General features: G+C 47.4%; 4 protein-coding genes across 5 annotated transcripts; all 4 read left to right on the top strand.

Moving 5' to 3' along the window:
- The first annotated feature begins 375 nt into the window (after positions 1-375).
- LOC6593020 (leucine-rich repeat-containing protein 34) lies at positions 376-1694 on the top strand. The gene is made up of 2 exons (XM_002018225.2): positions 376-831; positions 887-1694. The coding sequence occupies exons 1-2, from the start codon at positions 408-410 to the stop codon at positions 1624-1626; spliced, it is 1164 nt and encodes a 387-aa protein (XP_002018261.2). The 5' UTR covers positions 376-407; the 3' UTR covers positions 1627-1694.
- A 660-nt stretch (positions 1695-2354) lies between these two features.
- On the top strand, positions 2355-15582 carry LOC6593019 (putative sodium-coupled neutral amino acid transporter 11). 2 transcript variants are annotated; one of them, XM_002018224.2, is made up of 11 exons: positions 2355-2420; positions 2694-3037; positions 5752-5811; positions 9954-10244; positions 10476-10590; positions 10691-10943; positions 12149-12219; positions 12328-12489; positions 12713-12825; positions 12933-13124; positions 13516-15582. In XM_002018224.2, the coding sequence occupies exons 2-11, from the start codon at positions 2981-2983 to the stop codon at positions 13777-13779; spliced, it is 1578 nt and encodes a 525-aa protein (XP_002018260.1). In that variant the 5' UTR covers positions 2355-2420; positions 2694-2980; the 3' UTR covers positions 13780-15582. The 2 variants fall into 2 exon arrangements, with proteins under 2 accessions (XP_002018260.1, XP_026841008.1); XM_026985207.1 differs by lacking the exon at positions 5752-5811.
- A 192-nt stretch (positions 15583-15774) lies between these two features.
- On the top strand, positions 15775-18294 carry LOC6593018 (phenoloxidase 2). Its single transcript, XM_002018223.2, has 4 exons — positions 15775-16854; positions 16913-17008; positions 17091-17852; positions 17918-18294. Exons 1-4 carry the CDS (start codon positions 15871-15873, stop codon positions 18131-18133), a joined length of 2058 nt encoding a protein of 685 aa, XP_002018259.1. The 5' UTR covers positions 15775-15870; the 3' UTR covers positions 18134-18294.
- On the top strand, positions 18280-20697 carry LOC6593017 (angiotensin-converting enzyme). The gene is made up of 7 exons (XM_002018222.2): positions 18280-18335; positions 18418-18520; positions 18601-19860; positions 19921-20138; positions 20207-20329; positions 20389-20567; positions 20626-20697. The coding sequence occupies exons 1-7, from the start codon at positions 18280-18282 to the stop codon at positions 20634-20636; spliced, it is 1950 nt and encodes a 649-aa protein (XP_002018258.2). The 3' UTR covers positions 20637-20697.
- The last annotated feature ends 221 nt before the right edge of the window (positions 20698-20918 follow it).

Here is a 20918-nt window from a genome sequence, read left to right on the forward strand (position 1 = left end):
GAATAGCGAAGGGTTCGTGTTTGATTTATGACGAGAGCACGAGTCTGTTGGACGACTAGCTCGTTTTAAGAAGGTCTAGACTAAATTCAAGGGTCAGGACCGCCTGCGTGATTGCACGTGCTCTAATACAAGAGAGAGCGATGGGGAAGGCGAAAGAAAGAAAGTCGCGGGAGAACGGCTGCATAGGCTGCTACCGCTAGGAGGCATATGTATGTATGTATGTATATAGGTTACGGTGTGGTATAGTGGATTTAACTCCACTTGGATGGAACTGCTTCACCCAACACCTAAGTTTACCTCAAACTATCGAAACTCCATTACACCCAAGTACAAATTGTCATCACAAATTCAACAATAGCTAGTTTTTTTTTTCTATTTACATATCATATTAACGGATCAGCTGGACCATGATGTGCGACGTAGGAATGCCGTGCGTATATGATCCGGGTCAGTGCACGGCTCCGGCCAACGTGAAGCCGCGCTTGTTCACGATCATGCTGCTCCATTGCTGGCAGCGGGAGTACGACAAGCGACCGTACAAGAAGTTCCAGTTCCGGAGACTGGACTTTGAGGAGCGTATTGGTCGGAGATACCATTGTATTCGTGACTTTCGCATCATCGTGAACTTTCTGTTGCGCCGATCCCTGCTGGAGGTGTCCATCTGGAGCGTGGTGGTTAGCAACTGGGATGCAAAACTGCTGCAGGAGTTTGCCCTCTCGCTGATTAGCGTGTGGAAGATCGAGCTGAAGCTCATGCAGCTGCCAACCGAGTTCTTTGTGATGTTGCGCCTCAATGCGGCAAAGATGGAGGTCGTCGAGCTCAGTTTGGAGGGTAAGAGAGGGTCTGCCGGAGTCCCAGGTCCAGTAAGTCACCGTCTCACCCACAGGCACGCCCCTCAGCGATCAGAATGTTCGTATGCTGCGAGAATTCTTGCTGGTCAACAAGACCCTGCACACCCTCAACGTGTCCCACTGCAGTCTTACCCAGTACAACTTCGCCCTGATAGCCGATGGCGTCCACAAGTCGGGTGTGCGCAGCCTGAATGCCAGCCGCCTCCTGGGCCTCAAGCTCAGCCTGGACACGGAAAAGATGGCCTCAATAATTGGCTCTCTTCTGATGCAGAACCACCTAGTTGTGCTCACTCTGCAGCACTGCGAGTTCACGGCCCAGGACATGCAGCCCATTTCCGAGTATCTGTACGGAAGCAGGTGCGCATTGCGCGAGCTCAATCTGGCCAGCAATCTGATTGCCGCCGATGGCACCCTTTTCCTAATGCGAGGCATAGCGCAGGGTGGCGGCCTGGAGCTGCTGGATATTAGCTGCAACAGTATTGGCACCCATGGCGGTGAATGGATCGCCATGTATCTCAGCTCGTGCCGTATGCTGCAGCACTTGTATCTAAACTACAACGACATTGGAGAATCCGGCATCAATCTCATTCTGCTCACCATCAAGAAGGAGTCAAAGATGAAGCGCCTGAATCTCTATGGCAACAGTTTCGATTCTCGCTCGGCCATGATCGTGCGGCGATTACTGGACGCAGAGGTGCTGTTCCACGAGGAAATCGATATAAGTTATACCTACGATGAGGCCCTGCAGGACTATCGCATTGTGCCCTGGCGTTGACAGGAGAAAGGATAGTATTTGCCTTCAAAAAGTTGTGTTAAAATTATTCAAATAAAATGAATCTAGCCTTCCGCATGAGCTATTGATTGGCAAAGTTTCCTACCAATTAGATGATTACTACTAGTATTGACAGTTTTGTTTCCATTTCCATCCGTTATCATCATTCTTCTTGCTCATCTCTAGTACCTGCAGGAAGAAAAGCTTCCCGCCGCACACGTGCTTCTATTTCCATCTCTGTCTTCGTGCGAACTGAAAAGATGAATGAAATGAGTCGACAGACGAAAGCGTTGCCAGGCTCTGCAAAAAAATGACCTCTTTTGAGAGAGAGCTGACACAGCTTAAAGCTCTGGTTAAACAGCTGTGCGATGTCTGGCAACTTTCGCTTTCGTTTCCTTCCTTCCGGCTTTTGCTTTGTTATTGAGAGAGCGCTGCTCTCTTGCATGTTAATGTGTGCATGTGTTTGTGTGTGTGTGTGTGTGCGAGTGTGTCCTTAAAGTGTGTCTGAGTGTGTGCATTATTGTTGGCAATTTCAAAGTCAAAAAAACAACAACAATAAGAGCATTATGCGCAGCCAACAACTGCGAAGCATTGAGAACAGAACAGAGCTTGAGCAGCAAACGAGACACGACGCGACACGAGGCAAAAGCAGCAGCAGCAGCAGACACAGAGGCAGGCCGCGACGACAGGACAACGCCAACGTTATCCTTGTTGAGAGTTTCGCAATATATTTGTATTGCAGCAGTCTCAACGAAAGCGTCGAACCAACCTAATCGCATCGAACACCCGATTAAACGGTCAGAAAACTTCAGCAAAAAAATGCAGTGACAATTTCTACACAAATAACATAAAATAAATGAACTGAAAAAACAGTTAAAAAAAAAACAAATAGTTTATTTGCCAATAAATAAATCCTTGAGTAAAAATCTTGGTCCTGTGCGCACGTGTATCTTGTATAATTCTTGTATAACTTTCAATCAAACTTCAAGCAACAATCTGAGGAAAAGTGTTCGGAAACTGTCTCAATTATTTGCCATTACTTTAGCTACATTTTGTTTGTTTGCTTGCAGACGGCTGCTGCTGCTTCCTTTGAGCTGAGCTATCTTTAATCAAAAAAAATAAAAAATAAACAACAAAAAATCACGCCAACAACCCACCTAAACTTAACCAAACCTAAACCAAGCTCTCTGCTGGAGTACAACTAAAGGCAAACTCAACTACGTAAACTCGACTAAAACTGAAGCAGAAACAGGAGCAGAAGCAGAAAGCTGTTAAAACTTTTACTTTTACTATTACTCGTACAAAACTAAACTAAAGAGGAACTGGCCAAAAGCCCAGCCGGGGCCAAGTGAGCAAAATGAACGACAGTCGACGCAACACGGCCACAGAATTTAGCTACATTCTTCAGCGTCAGGTGAGTCAATGCCAATGTCTACTGTACTCCACTGTAATTACACTGTACAATATATGCACTTACAATTACTACAGTTTGATATGAGCCAGTTTTTGGCGTCCCAGCTTGACTTCAACCAAGCTCGTACTAGTAGTTCTTTTGTTGCACACTAATTGCACCCACTCGGATGCGCCAGCCAACGCAGGAAACCCAACTAATTGCACACACACGGACTAAACTGGGGGGCTATTACCCAGATGAACCTCTACCCTACAGCGCTTTGACAGATCTGCTTCGCCTACAGGGCAAATTTAATAAATGTTCGCCTTCTTTTTGTCCACATTGTGGCAATCTTACACAATTTATATCGTCAACATGTTGTGGCTTGTCAAATGAATTGTTAATAAACAACAGCCCTTGTCAATCCATCAAAATGTACCCATCCATGGAAACCATCCTGGAAACCATCCTTCCTTCTCCCGCAGGCGTTTTGCATACACCAATCTGGCTGCAGGATTTCGGCAGCTGCCGATGCTCGAGCCCCGATGCCACAATGGATTATGCTCAATAATCCCTTAAGCTCGTTATGGATTCCATTTCATTCCTTTCGCTTTCTGAAATTGGCTTGCGTGTCCGCCATACACACACACGCATACAAGCATACACGAGGACGAAAACTGTTAAATCAATTTGTTTTCATTCACCCACTGCCAACTGGCACGAAAACGCTTTCCCAGCGATGTCCCAACCCCAACAGGACCTTTCCCGTCCTCCCCGCCCAGGCAATGACACATTACAATCATCAAATCGTGTCCTGATTGAGTGATAATCAAAATCACAATTCACAACAACATGCCACGGCCCTGGTATGATTAATGGATAGATCCCACTACACAGGCAGAACAAACAGAAGTGTTCTGAAGATAGAAATTCGAAGATACATTGTCTCTCCGATGGCCTTTATGGGGCGAGAACTTTTGTGAGGAAGGAACGCAGCGAACTTTTTAGGGACTTTAAACTTCAGTGGAAAATTTAATTAAGCCTTAAGCTCCCAAGAGTGCCGCTCGCATACTTGATAACAAAATCAATAAGAGGCAAGAGCGAACACGACCTTTAATTACACAACACATACTCGAGTGGAGGAGGATTTATGAGGCCTGCTCCACAAACCGATGAGTGGAGCCTGACTTGCACTTGCCTCATCCGCATCCTCATCCGCATCCGCATCCTCATCCGCATCCTCATCTCTGCCGCATCCCCATCCACTTAATCGCCACGTTTAGTATTCAAGGCATGTGGCGCCCTGGCATCTGCTGGCTGGCCTTGGCCAGGCTCGCTGCTGTGCCAGCTGAGGCATCAAATAAGAATGTCAGCAACAGCAGCAGCAGCAGCAGCAACAGGAACCGTGATAGGGACAGGGATAGGGAGAGGGAGAGGGACAATGACAATGACGCCCACGATGAGATAACAGAAATCAATGTCAGAGAGGCATCAGCCAGTGCACTGGCTAAACTCGGACAGACTGGGCTTCCCTCCCCCACTCCCTCCCACGCCCCAACAATTAACTTCTATTAGAATTTCAAATTGGCCACTAAGCCCCACTAATTCAATCCCAATACCAATCCCAATCCCAATTGACCCAATTAAATCAAACGTCACTCGGGCCAAAAGAAGACAACGGAAAACTGAACAGGAATACCCAATTTAAATAAATTTCAAATCCAATGGCTATTGATGGCTGTCAGCAGACCCAAACAGGCAGGGAGACTACGTCTACGTCTACAACTAAGTGGATGATGGAGTGTGGGTACGGGTGCTCGAGTGGATGAGTGGTGTGTGCCAGGCACTCGAGCTGAAAGTGAATTGTGGTCGAGCAAGTGTCAAGTGCAAATTGTGTGGAGGCGTACCATGTGGCGTATGCGTAATGTGTCTGAAGAATTATGCAATGCACACAAAACTGTTGCATACCTGGATGGGTTGGAGCCTAGGCTGACAGGCAATCAAAACGAGTCGCAAATCTCATCCGTGGCCCCTGCCTTAAGACGTCGTCGTGGTCGTTGGCAGGTTCTTCTATCCATCTCGTGGGGATCTGGGGATCGGTGGGTGGTCTGCATTGTGTGTCCTAAATGGTTTCGATTTCCCGTTTGCCTTGCAAAGCGATTTCGGCTCTCTGATGGATTCTTCCTCACCCGCCGCGCGCGCTTTCTTTGTGGGGGAAACAATAAAAGCAAACGCGTTCTGGGCCACTGTGTTTCTGTATATGTATCTGTGGCTGTGGCTGTGGTTGTGGCTCTGTCTGCATCTCGGAAATTGACGAGGGAAACGATAAAAAGGAAAGATACTCGTATTCAACCATCCACTGAGCCCCGCGCATTTGCCACAGCGGAAGGGGAGTGCAGATATATTGTATACACACGTGTTCCATAAAGATACATACGAGTATATGCACACACTCGTATAAAGATAGAAAATATATGTATTTCACATGCGAATAAATTGGGATTGTTTTTTTCGATCCGACACCCCCTCAATTTTGGTATGCAATGCACATATGTATATATTCGTATTCTCGTATTCTCGCATGTTTTTGTTTTTCTGATTTGATACATATTTTTGTTTGATTTTTTTTATGGGGCATGGAATTGGAGTGCTGGTGCTGTGACAGCCCCGCTCAATGGCTATGAAGTGAACTCGACTTTAATGGTTAACAATTTGATTCTTATTCATTTCAACAGGGCAGCGATGTGTCCGTTGCCGAGGCCTATGCATTCGACGACTTCAACAATTTAATGAAGGTAAAATTTGACCTACATTCCCAGTCATTCTTCTAGTCCCCAGCTGCACTCGCACTGCCATTCGTAGTAGTCCACATTCACATATAGTACTATTCCTCTTCACATTCATTAAATTCCAAGTGCCGCCTTCACATATACATATGTACCCAGAGAACGAGAACGAGAATGAGTCAGAGTCAGAGTCAGAGAGCGGAAGGAACATTTCAGGCATTCTGGCCGCGACCTTTTCCCAGGTCTTTTGGGTGGCCGACTGCCATTCGTGGTCCAAACTGCTCTTGGTCTCTGGACATCAAAAGAATTTTCTTATTAAGAAATATTTTCCTGTCGCTGCTGTTCTACTCTGTAGACTTTGCCTTCGTGCGCTCATTATTAAATATTGCATCAAACAAAATCTCGTACCAGTTGATAACGATGATAAATTACAATCAAAAATGTACCATATTTCTTTCGAGGTGGAAAGAAACATTCATTGGAGTGAAATAAAGAAGAGGTGCCAGTACATAATTTGGAAATAAATACAAACTAAGCCGTCCAAAAGTGAGGACCACAAAACAAAAGGATAAGCTGAAGCTTAGAACAGAAAATAATACCAGAGAATGTCAGCCACAAAAGGGATTTCCTCTACATGCTTGCTTTTTTGGGGGGAAAAAGGGGAAAGGAAAGCAATAAATGTTGGCCTAGAACTTGAAGAACGGAACATTGTGTAATATTTGATGCATTACCATGCATAAGTAAGGAATTTCATTCGGATCCCTCTCTCTCTGGAGCCCGTTGTGTGGGTGGGTGGCTTTTGTTGTTTTCTTAGGCCCTCGCACAGAAAGTTTTGCTGTTGGCGAAGCCATTAGGCAGCCAAGGCTGTCCGAATTCCGACATTAAAAGTAGCCGGGATGGGTGTACGGTGCGGAAAAGGAGTCCTGATTGTTTGCTCAACTAATGGCCGCGTCGCCACCAAGGCAAATTGCCAATAGTTGAGACGCTCTCAACCACCTCGTGGCTGGTTCTCAATTAGGCTTTTCTGTGGGCCACAGTCGAAGATGGCTGATTAATTGCAGTAGAAAGCAGTTAAAAGGAACGGCAGAAATTGAATTAAGCACTGAAAATGCCAGTCAAAATGTGAAGGACAGGTCGAAACCTACCATTTTAAACCTACCTCTAGACTGTGCGCCATTTGGCTGCCTTGCATGTTTGTGTTTTCTTTGGCACCGCATGGTGATAGCGGTGGGAGCCGGGGTGGGCCATGGGCTCTGTTTGTCTATCCTCATGTGTGCAGGCAGCCCAGGCAACGGCATGGCGGTGGCAACAATTGCAACGATGTCGACACGTTGTGTCAATATTTCCCCCCCCAGCCAAAACACAAGCTGCAGTGCAAAAGTTGAGCAATTCCTGCGGCGAGTGTCACGTTAACATTTTGCCACTCGCATCATTTTGGGTCCCGTCTCCCCTGTTAGCATAAACCATTCACCCCATGTCCATGCCCACCGGCACAGTGTTTGCCTAAACGTTTCCATTAAAGTGAAAATTGTTACTCCCATTGTGTTGCTTTCTTTCGTTCTAATTTCATTAGCCAAGCCCGGACTAGCCAAAAATATTTGTCCATTTTTAATCAAACAATTTCCTTGGGCTATTGCAGCATCCCTCGTGGGGTATATGGGCACTTGGCTGGGATAGGAATACAATAGAAAGAGGGAGGGAGTGCTTTGGAGATGTATTGATCCCTGCAAAATACAAAACACAAGCTATGGCAAATATATCGCAATATAAATAGAGGGTACATTTGATTCGATCATTAAGTTAGATGTAACAGCAACAGGAAATGAGGACGAGAGTTGGAAAGGCAGGAGCAGGGTATGCGGGATCCCCAAACACATGAGTGTTATTAATTAAAATCGTGCAGTGCATGAAATGGTTTGTTTGCCATCAGGCCCGGCCCACTCTCTGGACCAGGTCGGAATCGTTTTGGCTTGGCGTGATTTCAGGCTTCTGGATTCTCATGGAGATTGCCTTCAGTGTTTCGGGTCTCAGGTCTCAGTGTTCCTATTTGTGTTTGTGTTTGCCTTCGACAGTGTTTGTCTTTTATTAGAAAGGTTCTGTTAGACAGGACAGGTACATATATTTGCTGGGATGGCCTGCCCGTGCAGGGGGGGGGACCGGGACCGTATACGTGAGCATCCGAGAAAGCCTCGAACAATTTGCATCTCTTGTTCGCAGTTCCCTGTTTCTCTGTTTCCCTTTTTTCCATTTTCTTTTCGTTGTTGCCTTTTTCCTGCTTTACACGCTGATTCCTCAATCGAGTTTCGACTGAGATTTTTTTCGGCCGTTTTCGCTTTTTCCTTTTTGGCAATTAATTGGATTTGCAAGGTTTAATTGCTGACAAGGGAATGCCGACAAATTATTTATGAGAATTTTTACTGGAAATTCAAGGAGGCTTTTATGTGCATAAATATTCGTTGGCCCAGCCCAAAAGTGCGGACAGCACAATTGTCCTGCATCAGACTTCCGGTTGCCGGCTCTCGGCTCGTGACTCCTTTTTGATATATGAATAATTCCATTCCCAAAAATATGCTCGATTGCACAACGGCAACAGACTTTGTTCATTCATACATATCATTTATTCAGTCATTTATTTATGATAATCTGTGAGGATAGTTTCATTCAGGTTGAGGGACAAGTGGCAATAAAAATGTAATGTAGGGGTAATGTTTCCAATGATGAAATAATCAAGTCAACTGGCTATAAATTATCCCGTTTAGTGTGTGGCATTGTTTCACCCACTCGTATTGCATCACCCGCTCCATTACGGAGTGGAGTGGGTTCCCGGAGCTTTGAAAGGCGAGGATAGCGCACAGCCCTGCAGCCCTGCTCCCCTGCAGCCCTGCACCCCTCAGACTCGAGATTAACGTTGGCCCATTTGCCTTCTCCATTTGCCATTCGACGCGGCAATTTGTTTTTCCTGTGCGGGGGTAGCGTGGAAACGGGGCCAGAGGCCAGGAGACAGAAAACGGAGGACAGAAACAGGACGTCTGACAACGGATACTTTGTAATTTCATTTGGCCGCAGCTGCTGCTGCCGCTGGTCGCAACCTTGCCAGGATGCTCCACCCTTGGCATTGGATTCTTGGCACTGCCACTGGCTCTGACACTGAAGTGTGGCGAGGCCCAGGCCCGTTCTTCATAATTAGCCATTTTCTTTTGATACTCAACGGCACTTTGCCGGGCGGAATGGGTGTCGTGTCTCTAAGAGGCGACCTTTGACGCCACTTAATTGAATTGAAAGCTCAACTCAACTCAACTCGCGCGTAATTTGCCTTTGGAAATGTTCATTACCCATCGCCTGTGCCGACACCTTCGCCCATGACAATCATTTTAAAGTAGTGCGCGGGAAATATTTACGCTTCCTCACTCTTAAAGGAGGAGCGGAGTGAGGTTCTAGTTCTTGATGCGAAACTTTTCCGGCTTTTGTTTGCTGTTTCACTGTTTACTGTTTGAATTCTCCAAAGTTAAGTTGGGAAAACTTCTTTAATTGCCAGCTAGCTGGCAGAACTTTTCCCCGAATTCAGCTTTATCCCTTCTGCTTTTCTTTTTCTCCCTTTTTAGTCATGTGGGGCTGTAAACGTCACCCCCTGCCCATCCCCATCCCCATCCCCGTTCCCTTTTTATTCGGGCCACAGCAGCATTGGCCAGCCTTTCGTGACTTTATGACGTGGCTGAGGAATTTTATTTATGTTTATGTTAGGGCTCTTGATATAAAATTGTCTTTTATGGCAGCCAACCGCGGAGGGGGGTAGGGTGCCATTGGCGGTGCCGGTGCCATGCCAGTTGGATTGGTATCGAAACAATGGCAAAAGCCACATACAACTCATACTCTAACCGACACCGACACAAAGTGATTCTGGCACAACCGCAATTTAGGATACGGATACGAGCTTACCTTTGGCAAGGATGTTGCGTATACGCAACGATGGCTGGTGGATGGGGTGGTGGTGGATGGGGTGGTGGCTCCGGTGGCTTTGCTTTTGATGTAAAGAGCCACTCGAGGCAATCAACGTGCAATATTAGACAGGGGCGAGCTACAAAGAGAGCACTAGAGAGACCAATTTCTATCTTTCCCCAATGCTTTTGTTTCTCCCCTTCCCCATTTCCTAGAACAACCATCAGCCGACACATCAGCAACAGGGACAGCAGCCACAGCAACAGCAGCCGCAGCAGCAGCAACAAAATCCTTCCCAGCAACGGCAACAGCCACAGCAACCACAGCATGCCACGCTGGTCGACACATTGTCCTCGTTGCCACAGGCCTCGTTCAACTATATCAACTCCATTGTAGGCAGTGGCGTCATTGGCATACCATACGCCCTGCACCGGGCCGGGTTCGGCCTGGGCCTGGCCCTGCTCATCCTCGTCGCCTACATCACCGATTACTCACTCATCCTAATGGTGAGTACAGCAAATTGCTCGTTAATTCCGACGAGCAATCGAACTGCGCAAATTGGGGCAGCCTCGAAGCAGGTTTTAAAGTTGAAATCTAGACAAATCCATACCGAATGCCATTCCGTTGGGCATTTGGATATTCTGCATAATCAATGAGAGTCCAAAGCACACACAGCCACCCAACCGCCCACCAATCTGCTCGTGTGTACAACCGTTTAATAGCCGTTCCACTTACAGGTCAGATGCGGCCACATTTGTGGCAGGTTCAGCTATCCGGGCATCATGGAGGCTGCCTACGGGAAGTACGGCTACTACCTGCTCTCCCTGCTCCAGTTCATGTATCCCTTTCTGGGTGAGTAAAGTTTTCCGTGGGTCGCTCCGTGGGTCGGTCGTCTGTCATGCGAGTACACTTATTATCCTCCTCCCCTCAATCTCCGCTCCGCTCTTTATAGCCATGATATCGTACAACGTTGTCGTGGGCGATACCCTGTCCAAAGTGCTCGTTCGCTTCTTCCCCTCCTGGGGCGCCTCGATGGGCGCTGTTCGACTGGGCGTGGTCTTCTTTGTCAACGTCGGCGTTGTGATGCCCCTCTGCCTGTACAAGAACGTCTCCCGCCTGGCCAGGGCCAGCTTCATCAGCCTGGCCTGCGTCGTCTTCATCCTGTTTGCCGTCATCATCAAGCTCATGTCCGGCGATTATAAAGTGTAAGTGTGTTGGCTCTTCCCCTAGCTCTACTTCCTATATATATTTATCAATCGACACAAAGAAGCGTGGGAGCTTGGCAGGTGATAGGTTAATAGTTTTCCTTGATTGGCTGTAGGGGACTTTTTCCGTGAGAATGGGAATGGAGGTTGAAGTTTCCCTAAGAGGGGGGATTAAGATTAAACCCATTTACTCCTTAAACCACTAAGTTTTCTGTAAAAAAGAAGCTATACCCTAATGTTTCTTAGTCTTCCGAGACTGATGATAGCCTGAGTTGTCAGTAACGTTCTGCACCACGTCAATTAAAAAGATAATTAGCAACTGAAGCCATTTGTTTTAAAAGCCATTTATAAAAATTACCAAGCTGAACGTGAACACTTAATGATTTATTTGCATTTTAATTACAAATTGTCCACCTCCAGCCACCATCTGAGCTGCAGTTGAGTTAGGGGCTGCGATTGGCGGTAGGGTGGGCGGTTCTCGGCGGTGGTTCTTTAGTGCCAAGCTAAGTGCCGCTTTAGTGCTTTCAAATCTGTGGCAACTGCCCAGGGCGGTGGCTACTGGTGGAGCTGCTTCGGGGGACGCTCAGCTCATGAAATTTAGTGTTGGGCCACTTGTGTGCCTTTTATGGCTTTTCATTAGTCGGGTCGAGTCGAGGAGTCTGTTGCATCGGCAACTTAGTTGTATGCATACATACATAGCCATGCATATACTATATACATATAAACCAACATAGCTGGGGGTGGGGTCCCATGACCAGCAGCTTAGTCGAGCAACATTTTCTCTGCCACTTTTCAGGGCCACCGAAAAGGGGAGCTGCATATTCAGATTCAGCTTCAGCTTTAGTTTCAGATTAAAAAAGCGGTTGGGGGAGGGCGTGCGGAAGCTCGGTTCACCCTTGAATGTTGCGTCTGTTGCGGGGCATAAAATTTAAATAAATTTCCAATTTGCGGCCTGCCCCACTGTTACGTTGCTTCCTATCTTCCCGCCAGAGCATTTGTTTTTTTTTTGTTGTTTTTTTTTGCTTATTCCGTATGCGAACATTTCACGTTTCCCAGAGCCAGCGAAATGTTAATTTGGTGTTAACTTTTGAGTAATATTTCTTGGGGAAAAACCTTTTCCTCTTCTCCCCTACCTACGATCTTCTCTTCTCTTCTCCTTACACCTTTTCCCCTCTCTGTTTGCCCTTTGATGAATGTATTTCCAGAACGGACACTGCGGATTCGTGGAGCTTTGCTAACTCGGATGTCATACCAGCCACGGGCATCATGGTCTTTGGTGAGTTGCCAGTGGATTCCATCCACCATTTCCATTTCCATCTACATCTCCATCCATCTGTCGAGTGGTCAATTTCGTATCTGGTATTTGTGTTTGTCTGGACTGCAGCTTTCATGTGTCATCACAATACGTTCCTCGTTTATCAATCGATGCGCGACGCGACCATGGAGCGCTGGGAGAAGGTTACCCACATTTCGATTGGTTTCGCCTGGACTGTGGCGGCCCTGTTCGGCATCGCTGGATACTCCACCTTCCGTGCCCTGTCCCAAGGTGAGAACGAGAGGTAGAGTGGGAGTGAGGGCTCCTGGGACTGACGTAAATTGCATTTAATTGCATTGACAGGCAATTTGTAGAGTTTCCTTGTTTTCCCTTTTCCCATTTCCATTTCGTTTTCGGTTCGGTTCGGTTCAGTTCTTATCTGAGGATGCGCTATCGCGATTGTATGCCGGGGTTCTTCTCAGATCTCTCATCTCACTGTACTGTTTTTTCGCAGGCGACCTCCTGGAGAACTATTGCTGGGATGACGACCTGATGAACTTCTCGCGTGTTCTCTTCTCCATTTCCATACTGCTGACTTTTCCCATCGAATGCTTCGTTTCTCGAGAGGTTAGCCCACTCATCCTCCTGTTTATTTGCACAGTCCACTTGAGAACATTTCTGCTACATTTATTTTCCGCTCTGCTCTGGCATTACTTTCCGTTTCTGTCGGCCAGATTGTACGCGCATTAGTCCATCGGTTCGTGCTGAAGGAACCCATCAGTGAGTTTACCCAGGACAAGGACCCCAACTTGGAGAAGGGAGCCATCATCGATGAGTACTCGAAAGCCATTACCATGGCCATCGTCTTCAGCGCCTTCATCATATCGCCCATGACCGACTGTCTCGGCTCGGTGCTGGAACTCAACGTGAGTATGCTTTTTCGAATGGACCCTTTCCATCCTTGAACCCCAAAACAGTGAGCCCCTGACCAGTAGCCGTCAAGTACGTATTTATACTTCTTAGGGGGCCGAATCTATAGCCAACAGTGCTAAATGCTCTTCGGATATTTTCCAAACAAACCACATGAAGAGATGATAAAATCCCCCCGCATACAATATTTATATACGTCAGGCAACAGTGAAGTTCTCCTACTCTTTTAAATCCACAAGTGAAGTTCTCCATTGAGAGCTGAGAAATGTTTATTAACTTTAGCAAACCTTTCCAAGAGATCCCATGGTCCCATACACAATTTTAGGCCCTTTTAGTTTTGTACTTTTATGTAAATTTATGTCGGCACTCACACGCACGAATTTTTAGGGTCTCCTGGCAGCCATACCCCTGGCTTATATACTTCCCGGCCTGGCCTACATCCGGATGGAACCGCACGCCCTCTTCAGCCGCGAGAAGCTGCCCGCCCTGGGCCTGGTGGTGTTCGGTGCCCTGGTGACCATCCTGGGAGCTGCGGTGCTGCTGCCCGGCCTAATGGGCGATGATTGTCGGTCGGATATTGTGCTGGGCTACTGCCGGCAGGAGTTCCAGAATGCCACCGCCGATGTGGCCTCCTCAAAAACGGTGGATTAGTCCGGGCAATAGGAAGGGTAATGGGAACGGAATCGAAGCCAAAACGCATTACTTCTGGCCATTAGTAGTTGCAAATCGGCGGGCTGGGATCATTGTTGTGTTCGTATTTAGGTTTGGAGCTCTTGATTTTACTCTCGGTTTTACAGCTGCACCTTCGCAAAGAAAGAAACTTGTACCTGAGCCTCAGATACTCAAAAGCACGAGTATCTGTGGAAGTAAGTAGTAGGCAAAGTACTGTATGGTACAGTGGGAAATGGGAAGTGATACGAGTGAATCTCAGTACAAAGGCAAGGAATTTTCTCTCTCCCTGATCGAGTAACCACGGTCTGGTTATAATGCACCCGAAAATCAAAAACCCATTCGTTTGTACATTTCGTTGGATCCCACTTGATGTTGATGTTGTTCAGCCCCAGAATATTGATGTAGTGAAAGTTCCTCGATGTATTGTATCCCATAAAAAGCAAGAATTCCAAAACCAAATCAAACGAAACTAGAACTAGATGTTATCCGTAGCTTTAGCGTATTCTGAAACTATTTGGGCACCAATATACACCTGCAATCCATTCCATTGAGAAATACGAGTATGAATCCAAAGTTGAGAATCAAATCAAAATCAAACAAAGTATTATTAAAACATAAATTTGTAACTATGTATATGTATAGTATGTATGTTATCGGATCATATTGCAACGTTTTATATATGTATATGTATGTACTATATATGTCTACAGACATACAGACAGAGAATCGCTTTGGCTCCCAGACACGAAGAAGCTTTATCCAAACATACAATCCTTTCCATATACAAATCTCCTACGCATCGATCGGACAACAGTTTTGAGTTGTTAACAGCACTGAATTCTATTTTGAATTAACTTACACTTATACATATACACATATACTCAGACACTCAGAGATTTATATATACACATAGATAGGTATATTTTTGTACAACTCTTGGTTTATATTGCACGATATTATGTACATAACAACAACTACTGCATTTTTGGAAGTGATTCAAGTTTTTACATTTGGTCAAACCAACAACACACAACGCTTTCCATCACAATCACTCACTTCTTACCTCTGCTCTGGCTAAGAGAACCAACCAACTGAAGACACTGCAGACCCAAACCCACGATCGACTCTACTCTAAGAGCTTAGACACAACATATCATGGCCAAGGAACACAGGACACAACCAAGGGCTTTTCTAAGATACTATTTACAAGATCTACAATAACCAACTGAAACTATCGCTTATACACAAGGAAAACGGAAAACGGAAAACGGAAAACAGAAACAAATTTCTCTTGTATATACACTCTATTCTATACAACTGCTTTTTCGTATGATATCTCTCATATATATGTATTCCATTCGCCAAACAAATCTCGTTGTTTCTTTATATCAAATATAGCTACATGGTGTGGGGATGATAACTCTTTAAATTAGGGAATACAACACACGATGTTGAATCGAATAGAACCAAAATGGGAATCGAATAAACGTATTATGATTATAATTGTATTATGCATGTACTTAGTACGTATCGTATACCAAATTATACCTACTATGCATCTACTATATAGACAATTGTTTAGAATCGAATTATCTGGGACGATGGATCATAGTATTTGTTGCGAATATATAGGAGTTATACTAATTTATATACGAGTGCATACACCAAAGATAACCAAAGCAAACCAACTCGGATCAAATTTCATTCAAATAATATGTTTAGATAAGCATATGAAATTCAACAGCAAGATATATGTACTTACAATAATAAAGAATGTATTTTAGAAATATGCTAAAAAAACAAAAACAAATCAAGAAAAACTGCGGTTTTCCTGCACAAACATTTCTCCGTCTTATCATCCCCGAAGATAGACCGCGCGTTCGTTCCCAGAGGTTTCCGAATTGTGGTCTCTGCTGATAGCAGGAGGCGGTTTGGGGGGTATAAAAGGCTAGACAGTCCATTGGAGAGTCACAGTTGTGAAGTCTCATAGCTTCCAGTGACACCGCTCTGCCAAGCAAGTCTATCTCGTGATCCTCCTCCCGGTACCAGGTACACCTCCAATCATCCGACATGGCTGACAAAAAGAATCTTCTGCTGCTCTTCGAGCATCCCACCGAGCCCGTGTTCATGGACAAGGGCAAAACGGTGACCGTCTTCGATGTGCCGGACTCCTTCCTCACCGACCGCTACCGTCCCATCAGCAACGAGGTGCAGAGCCGTGTCGGCGAGAAGGTGGAGCAGCGGGTACCGGTGCGTGAGATCTCCATACCGGATTTACGTATCCCCATGTCTCTGGGCCGTGACGAGCAGTTCTCCCTGTTCCTGCCCAAGCACCGTCGCATTGCCGGCCGCCTGATCGACATCTTCATGAACATGCGCTCCGTGGACGACCTGCAGAGCGTGGCCGTCTACGCCAGAGATCGGGTCAACCCGGTTCTTTTCAACTATGCCCTGTCAGTGGCCCTGCTCCATCGTCCGGACACCCAGGGTCTGGATCTGCCCTCCTTCTCGCAAACCTTCCCCGACCGCTTCATTGATTCCCAGGTTATGCGCCAGCTCCGGGAGGAGTCGTTTGTGGTGCAATCCGGCTCGCGGATGCCCATCACCATTCCCCGCGACTACACGGCCTCTGATTTGGATCCCGAGCACCGTCTCTGGTACTTCCGCGAGGATCTGGGCGTCAACCTCCACCACTGGCACTGGCATTTAGTCTACCCCTTCGAGGCCACCGACCGCAGCATCGTCGCCAAGGATCGTCGTGGCGAGCTCTTCTACTACATGCACGAACAGGTCATCGCCCGCTACAACATGGAGCGTTTCAGCAACAACTTGTCCCGCGTCCAGCCGTTCAACAATTTGCGCGAACCCATTGCCGAAGGGTACTTCCCCAAGATGGACTCCTTGGTGGCTAGTCGAGCCTGGCCGCCGCGCTTCGAGAACACCAGCCTCAGCGACCTGAACCGCGAGGCTGATCAGTTGAATGTGGAGATCGGGGACCTGGAGCGCTGGCGCGATCGCATCTACGAGGCAATCCACCAAGGATTCGTCATGGATGTGAGTGAAATCTGCCCCTTCTGTTACCCAGAAGTATTAATTCAAATTTGTCTCTTAGGAGCGTGGCACACGCATTCCACTGGACGAGGCCAAGGGCATCGATCATTTGGGTAACATGATTGAATCCTCGATTCTGTCGCCGAATCGCGTTTTGGTAAGAATCATCTCTTCCCCTCCCTTTCTGAGAGACTAAAATATAGTACTGATGCTCCTTCCATCCATGCTGCACTTTTCAGTATGGAGATTTGCACAACAATGGTCACACATTCATCTCGTACTCCCACGATCCGAGCAACAAGCACTTGGAATCCTTCGGCGTGATGGGCGATGTCTCCACGGCAATGCGTGATCCAGTCTTCTACAAGTGGCATTCGTACATCGATCGCATTTTCCAGGAGCACAAGTCTCGCCTGCCCGCCTACACCGATACCCAGCTCAACTACACGGGCATCTCGATCACGGGCATTCAGGTGGCCACCAATGGGGGACAGGCCAATGCCCTTAGCACCTTCTGGCAGCAGTCGGATGTGGATCTGTCCCGCGGCTTCGACTTCTTGCCCCGCGGCAATGTCTTCGCTCGTTTCAGCCATCTGCAGCATCTGCCCTTCACCTATACCATCAGCGTGAACAACGACGGAGGAGCCCAGCGCTTTGGCTATTGCCGCATCTTCATTGCCCCGAAGAACGACGAGCGTGGCCAGCCCATGCTGCTGCGGGAGCAGCGCCTGATGATGGTCGAGCTGGACAAGTTTGTGGTGTCGTTGAATCCCGGACCCAACACCATTCGCCGCCGCTCCACAGAGTCCAGTGTGACGATTCCTTTCGAGCGAACCTTCCGCAACCTGGACGCCAATCGGCCCACTGCCGGCTCGCCCGAGGAGCTGGAGTTCAACTTCTGCGGCTGCGGCTGGCCCAACCACATGCTCATCCCCAAGGGCCTGCCCGAGGGTCTTCGCTGCGATCTATTCGTCATGATCTCCAACTACGAGAACGACAGGGTGAGTCAATACTTTACCCATCCCTGATGATCGTTAATCTGACCGCTCCTTGGGCTCTGCTATAGGTTGACCAGCAGCTGGTAGGTCGCTGCAGTGATGCCGCCTCCTACTGTGGCGTCCGCGATCGCCTGTATCCAGATCGCCAGGCCATGGGCTATCCATTCGATCGACTGCCCCGCACTGGAGCTGATCGTCTTGTCAACTTCCTAACTCCCAACATGAGCATCGTGGACGTGAACATACGTCACGAGAACCGCACGGTCACGCGCCAGACCCGCTGAATGAGCCGCTCCTGCCCTGCACTGCACTGATCCACATCCACCCTGACGACGGCCTTGCACATCACTAGATATACTCGTACTCTTATTACTTTTAGCAATCTATTGCATCTTTATTGAGCTACTAGCCCCAGAATAAACAAGACATCATGGCATTCCACAAAGCTACTTTTGTTCTCAATTACGATTATTGCGGTGGCCTCTGGTGGTTGCGCTTATCAGCCTCAGCCTCTGCTTCAGTTTCAGAAAAGCTTTAAATGTTTGCCCCATGCGAATGGGCGGCTCAGTTCTGTTCCAGCGGATCCGGCGTCAAGTGCGAAAGTGAAACTGATTCCACCTCCGGAGATGATTCTCCAGTGTCTATCCCTGCTGCTGATAGCAGCCATAGGCGTAAGTGAGCCACCAAACATCTCACAAAGTGCCTAATCTGTGATTCCCAATCCACCATCAAACTCTCCGCACCATTTCAGCACTCATCCGCTGCTGCCAACTATGACCTCGAGGCCAAAACGTTTATTGATCAGTCGAGTGCGCGCTACTACAAGTTTTACGATGAAATAGCCGCTGAGACGTACTCGGCCAACAATGAGGACGACTTCGAGGCCCTATTCAGCAAGCTGACAAATGTGAAGAGGATTGCCGACGAGCTGGTCAGCATTTCGCGCCAGGCCAGCGGCTTCGACCTGAGCAGAGTCCAAAGCGTAGAGTCGAAGCATGCTCTCCAGGAATTGCGCAGCGTTGGCGATCTATTTGTGCTCGGTGACGACTACTTTTCGTCGGTGCAGATGAACCTGGTGGCCCTGCAGACCCTCTCAACGGACAAGGACATTGAGCCGTATCTGGGCGGGGCCAAAATGCCCGATGAGGACGACAGCCCCATTGCCTACTACCCGGACATACAGAAGATCGTGCAGCAGAGCAAGGATTCCGACGAATTAAAGTACTATTGGGAGACGTGGCGCGAGAAGAACCAGCTCTGGGCCTCGCTAAACTTCTACACCATCGTGCAGTCGTATCAGAAGGCGGCCAGGATTCTGGAGGTGCCTGTACACAAGCTCTGGTACCGCTTCGACAGCCACGAAATGCTGCAGCAGATGGAGCAGGCGATGGTGGAGCTGAAGCCCTTTTACCAGCAGCTACATTCCTTTGTCCGCCAGGAGCTGTTTAAGAAGTACGGATCGGATGTAATCGATCCCAATGGACCCATACCCGACCATCTATTTCAGCAGGTACTTGAGCAGGCCTGGGGTGCGGACAGTGTGCTGGAGGACTACTTTCCGCGCTCGGAGCTGCCACAGTACGATGACTTTGTGAAGCATCTGAGTGCCAAGGCGCTGATCAATGAGTCCGAGAGCTTCTATACATCGCTGGGCTTTGAACCACTCTCCGCCGACTTTCACAAGAATCAGATCAAAGAGCCGAACGAAGACAAGCCGGACGACGACTGTCGGCCCTCCATCTTCGACCTGACGCCGCACGTATATCTCATGTACTGCGAGAAAGTCAGCTTTAGGAAACTGATGCAATACCACAGCCACATGGCCCGCGTTTACTACGCTAACCAGAAGAGCCAGCTTCCCTCGTACTATTTCAAGGCCTTCAATTTGGAGTTCCCTGTGGGTGAAGCGGTCGTCCTTTCTGCCTCGTCGCCCGCTCATCTGACCGGACGCGGACTGGCAAAGGGTGTGCAGTTCACCGAAAAGGCTCTGATGAATCGACTTTTCCGAATGGTGAGTCGCACAGTTTCAGTTACTTGATTTTTCCACTAATCAAAGAATCCTCCTGATTAGAGCATCCACACGGTTCTCAACATTCCCCTGTACTATGTGCACACCAAGGTGATGCATGATCTGCTGAACGACACCGTGGACATGGACACCGTCAACAGGCACTACTGGCGACTGCTGGAACTGCATGCGGGCATTGAGCCACCATCGGACCGCACGGAGGGAGCAATCGACTTCCCCTACAAGTTCTATGTGAACATCGATCAAAATTTCCAGACTCAGTGAGTGGCGTTCCATTCTAGTCGATAATATTCTTAGAAAGTTACTGAATTCTTTGCTTCGGTTGCAGGAAATTCATCTCCGAGATACTGGGCTATCAGTTCTATCGCGCCTTCTGCCAGAAGAGCCATCACAGGGGACAGCTCCACAATTGCGATTTCTATGGCAACAATGCAGTGGGAAATGATTTAAGGCATGGTCTTCTTTATTTTTATAATCAAACCGTAAATTTATCCAGATTTCTTTTTCCAGATCAATGATGTCTTTGGGCTCTACAAGGCCCTGGAAGGAAGTTGTGGGCAAAATATTACCCAATAACGCCAGCCTCAGCAGCCTAGCACTTCTGGAGTTCTATCAGCCAGTTTTTGATTGGCTAAAGAATCATAACCGGCAGGCAAATGCTAAAATTGGTTGGACCTCCACCAAGAAAAGTAAGTCAAATGGTTTTTGTTTACGTATCTACCACATTGATGTGCTTTTTATTTTCAGAAATTGTTTGAAATGCTTCATTCTGTTGCCCTCTTTGATTGAAATAATAATTTAATCCAAAATATTAACGATTAAAATAAATTTAAATTTGAATTCAAATTAAAACGAACGTTTTGCAGTACTGGAAACTGTCAAGGCGCCAGAAATTCTGGAACTAGTTCGCAAAGTTTTTTATCTCGCTTGCACTCACATTATTACGCAGGCAGTTGTATAAGAGGAGAAAACGTGTGTGAGAGTGAAACAAATATTGCAGTGTTAAGGCGCGTAAAATTCACGATTCAAATGTTTAGCGC

The sequence above is a fragment of the Drosophila persimilis genome, unplaced genomic scaffold, assembly GCF_003286085.1.
Source record: "Drosophila persimilis strain 14011-0111.01,24,50 unplaced genomic scaffold, DperRS2 tig00000002-arrow-pilon, whole genome shotgun sequence".
In the NCBI taxonomy this organism is placed as follows: Eukaryota; Metazoa; Arthropoda; class Insecta; order Diptera; family Drosophilidae; genus Drosophila; species Drosophila persimilis.

Excerpts from the sequence above, each read along its gene's own strand:
- LOC6593018 (XM_002018223.2), top strand. The coding sequence starts at position 15,871 with ATGGCTGACAAAAAGAATCTTCTGCTGCTCTTCGAGCATCCCACCGAG. Across the intron at positions 16,855-16,912 it reads ACCAAGGATTCGTCATGGAT|GAGCGTGGCACACGCATTCC; the intron begins GTGAGTGAAATC and ends TTTGTCTCTTAG. Across the intron at positions 17,009-17,090 it reads TGTCGCCGAATCGCGTTTTG|TATGGAGATTTGCACAACAA; the intron begins GTAAGAATCATC and ends TGCACTTTTCAG.
- LOC6593020 (XM_002018225.2), top strand. The coding sequence starts at position 408 with ATGATGTGCGACGTAGGAATGCCGTGCGTATATGATCCGGGTCAGTGC. Across the intron at positions 832-886 it reads CGTCGAGCTCAGTTTGGAGG|GCACGCCCCTCAGCGATCAG; the intron begins GTAAGAGAGGGT and ends TCTCACCCACAG.
- LOC6593019 (XM_002018224.2), top strand. The coding sequence starts at position 2,981 with ATGAACGACAGTCGACGCAACACGGCCACAGAATTTAGCTACATTCTT. Across the intron at positions 5,812-9,953 it reads ACTTCAACAATTTAATGAAG|AACAACCATCAGCCGACACA; the intron begins GTAAAATTTGAC and ends CCCATTTCCTAG. Across the intron at positions 10,245-10,475 it reads ATTACTCACTCATCCTAATG|GTCAGATGCGGCCACATTTG; the intron begins GTGAGTACAGCA and ends TTCCACTTACAG.
- LOC6593017 (XM_002018222.2), top strand. The coding sequence starts at position 18,280 with ATGGCATTCCACAAAGCTACTTTTGTTCTCAATTACGATTATTGCGGT. Across the intron at positions 20,139-20,206 it reads GATCAAAATTTCCAGACTCA|GAAATTCATCTCCGAGATAC; the intron begins GTGAGTGGCGTT and ends CTTCGGTTGCAG. Across the intron at positions 20,330-20,388 it reads GCAGTGGGAAATGATTTAAG|ATCAATGATGTCTTTGGGCT; the intron begins GCATGGTCTTCT and ends TTCTTTTTCCAG.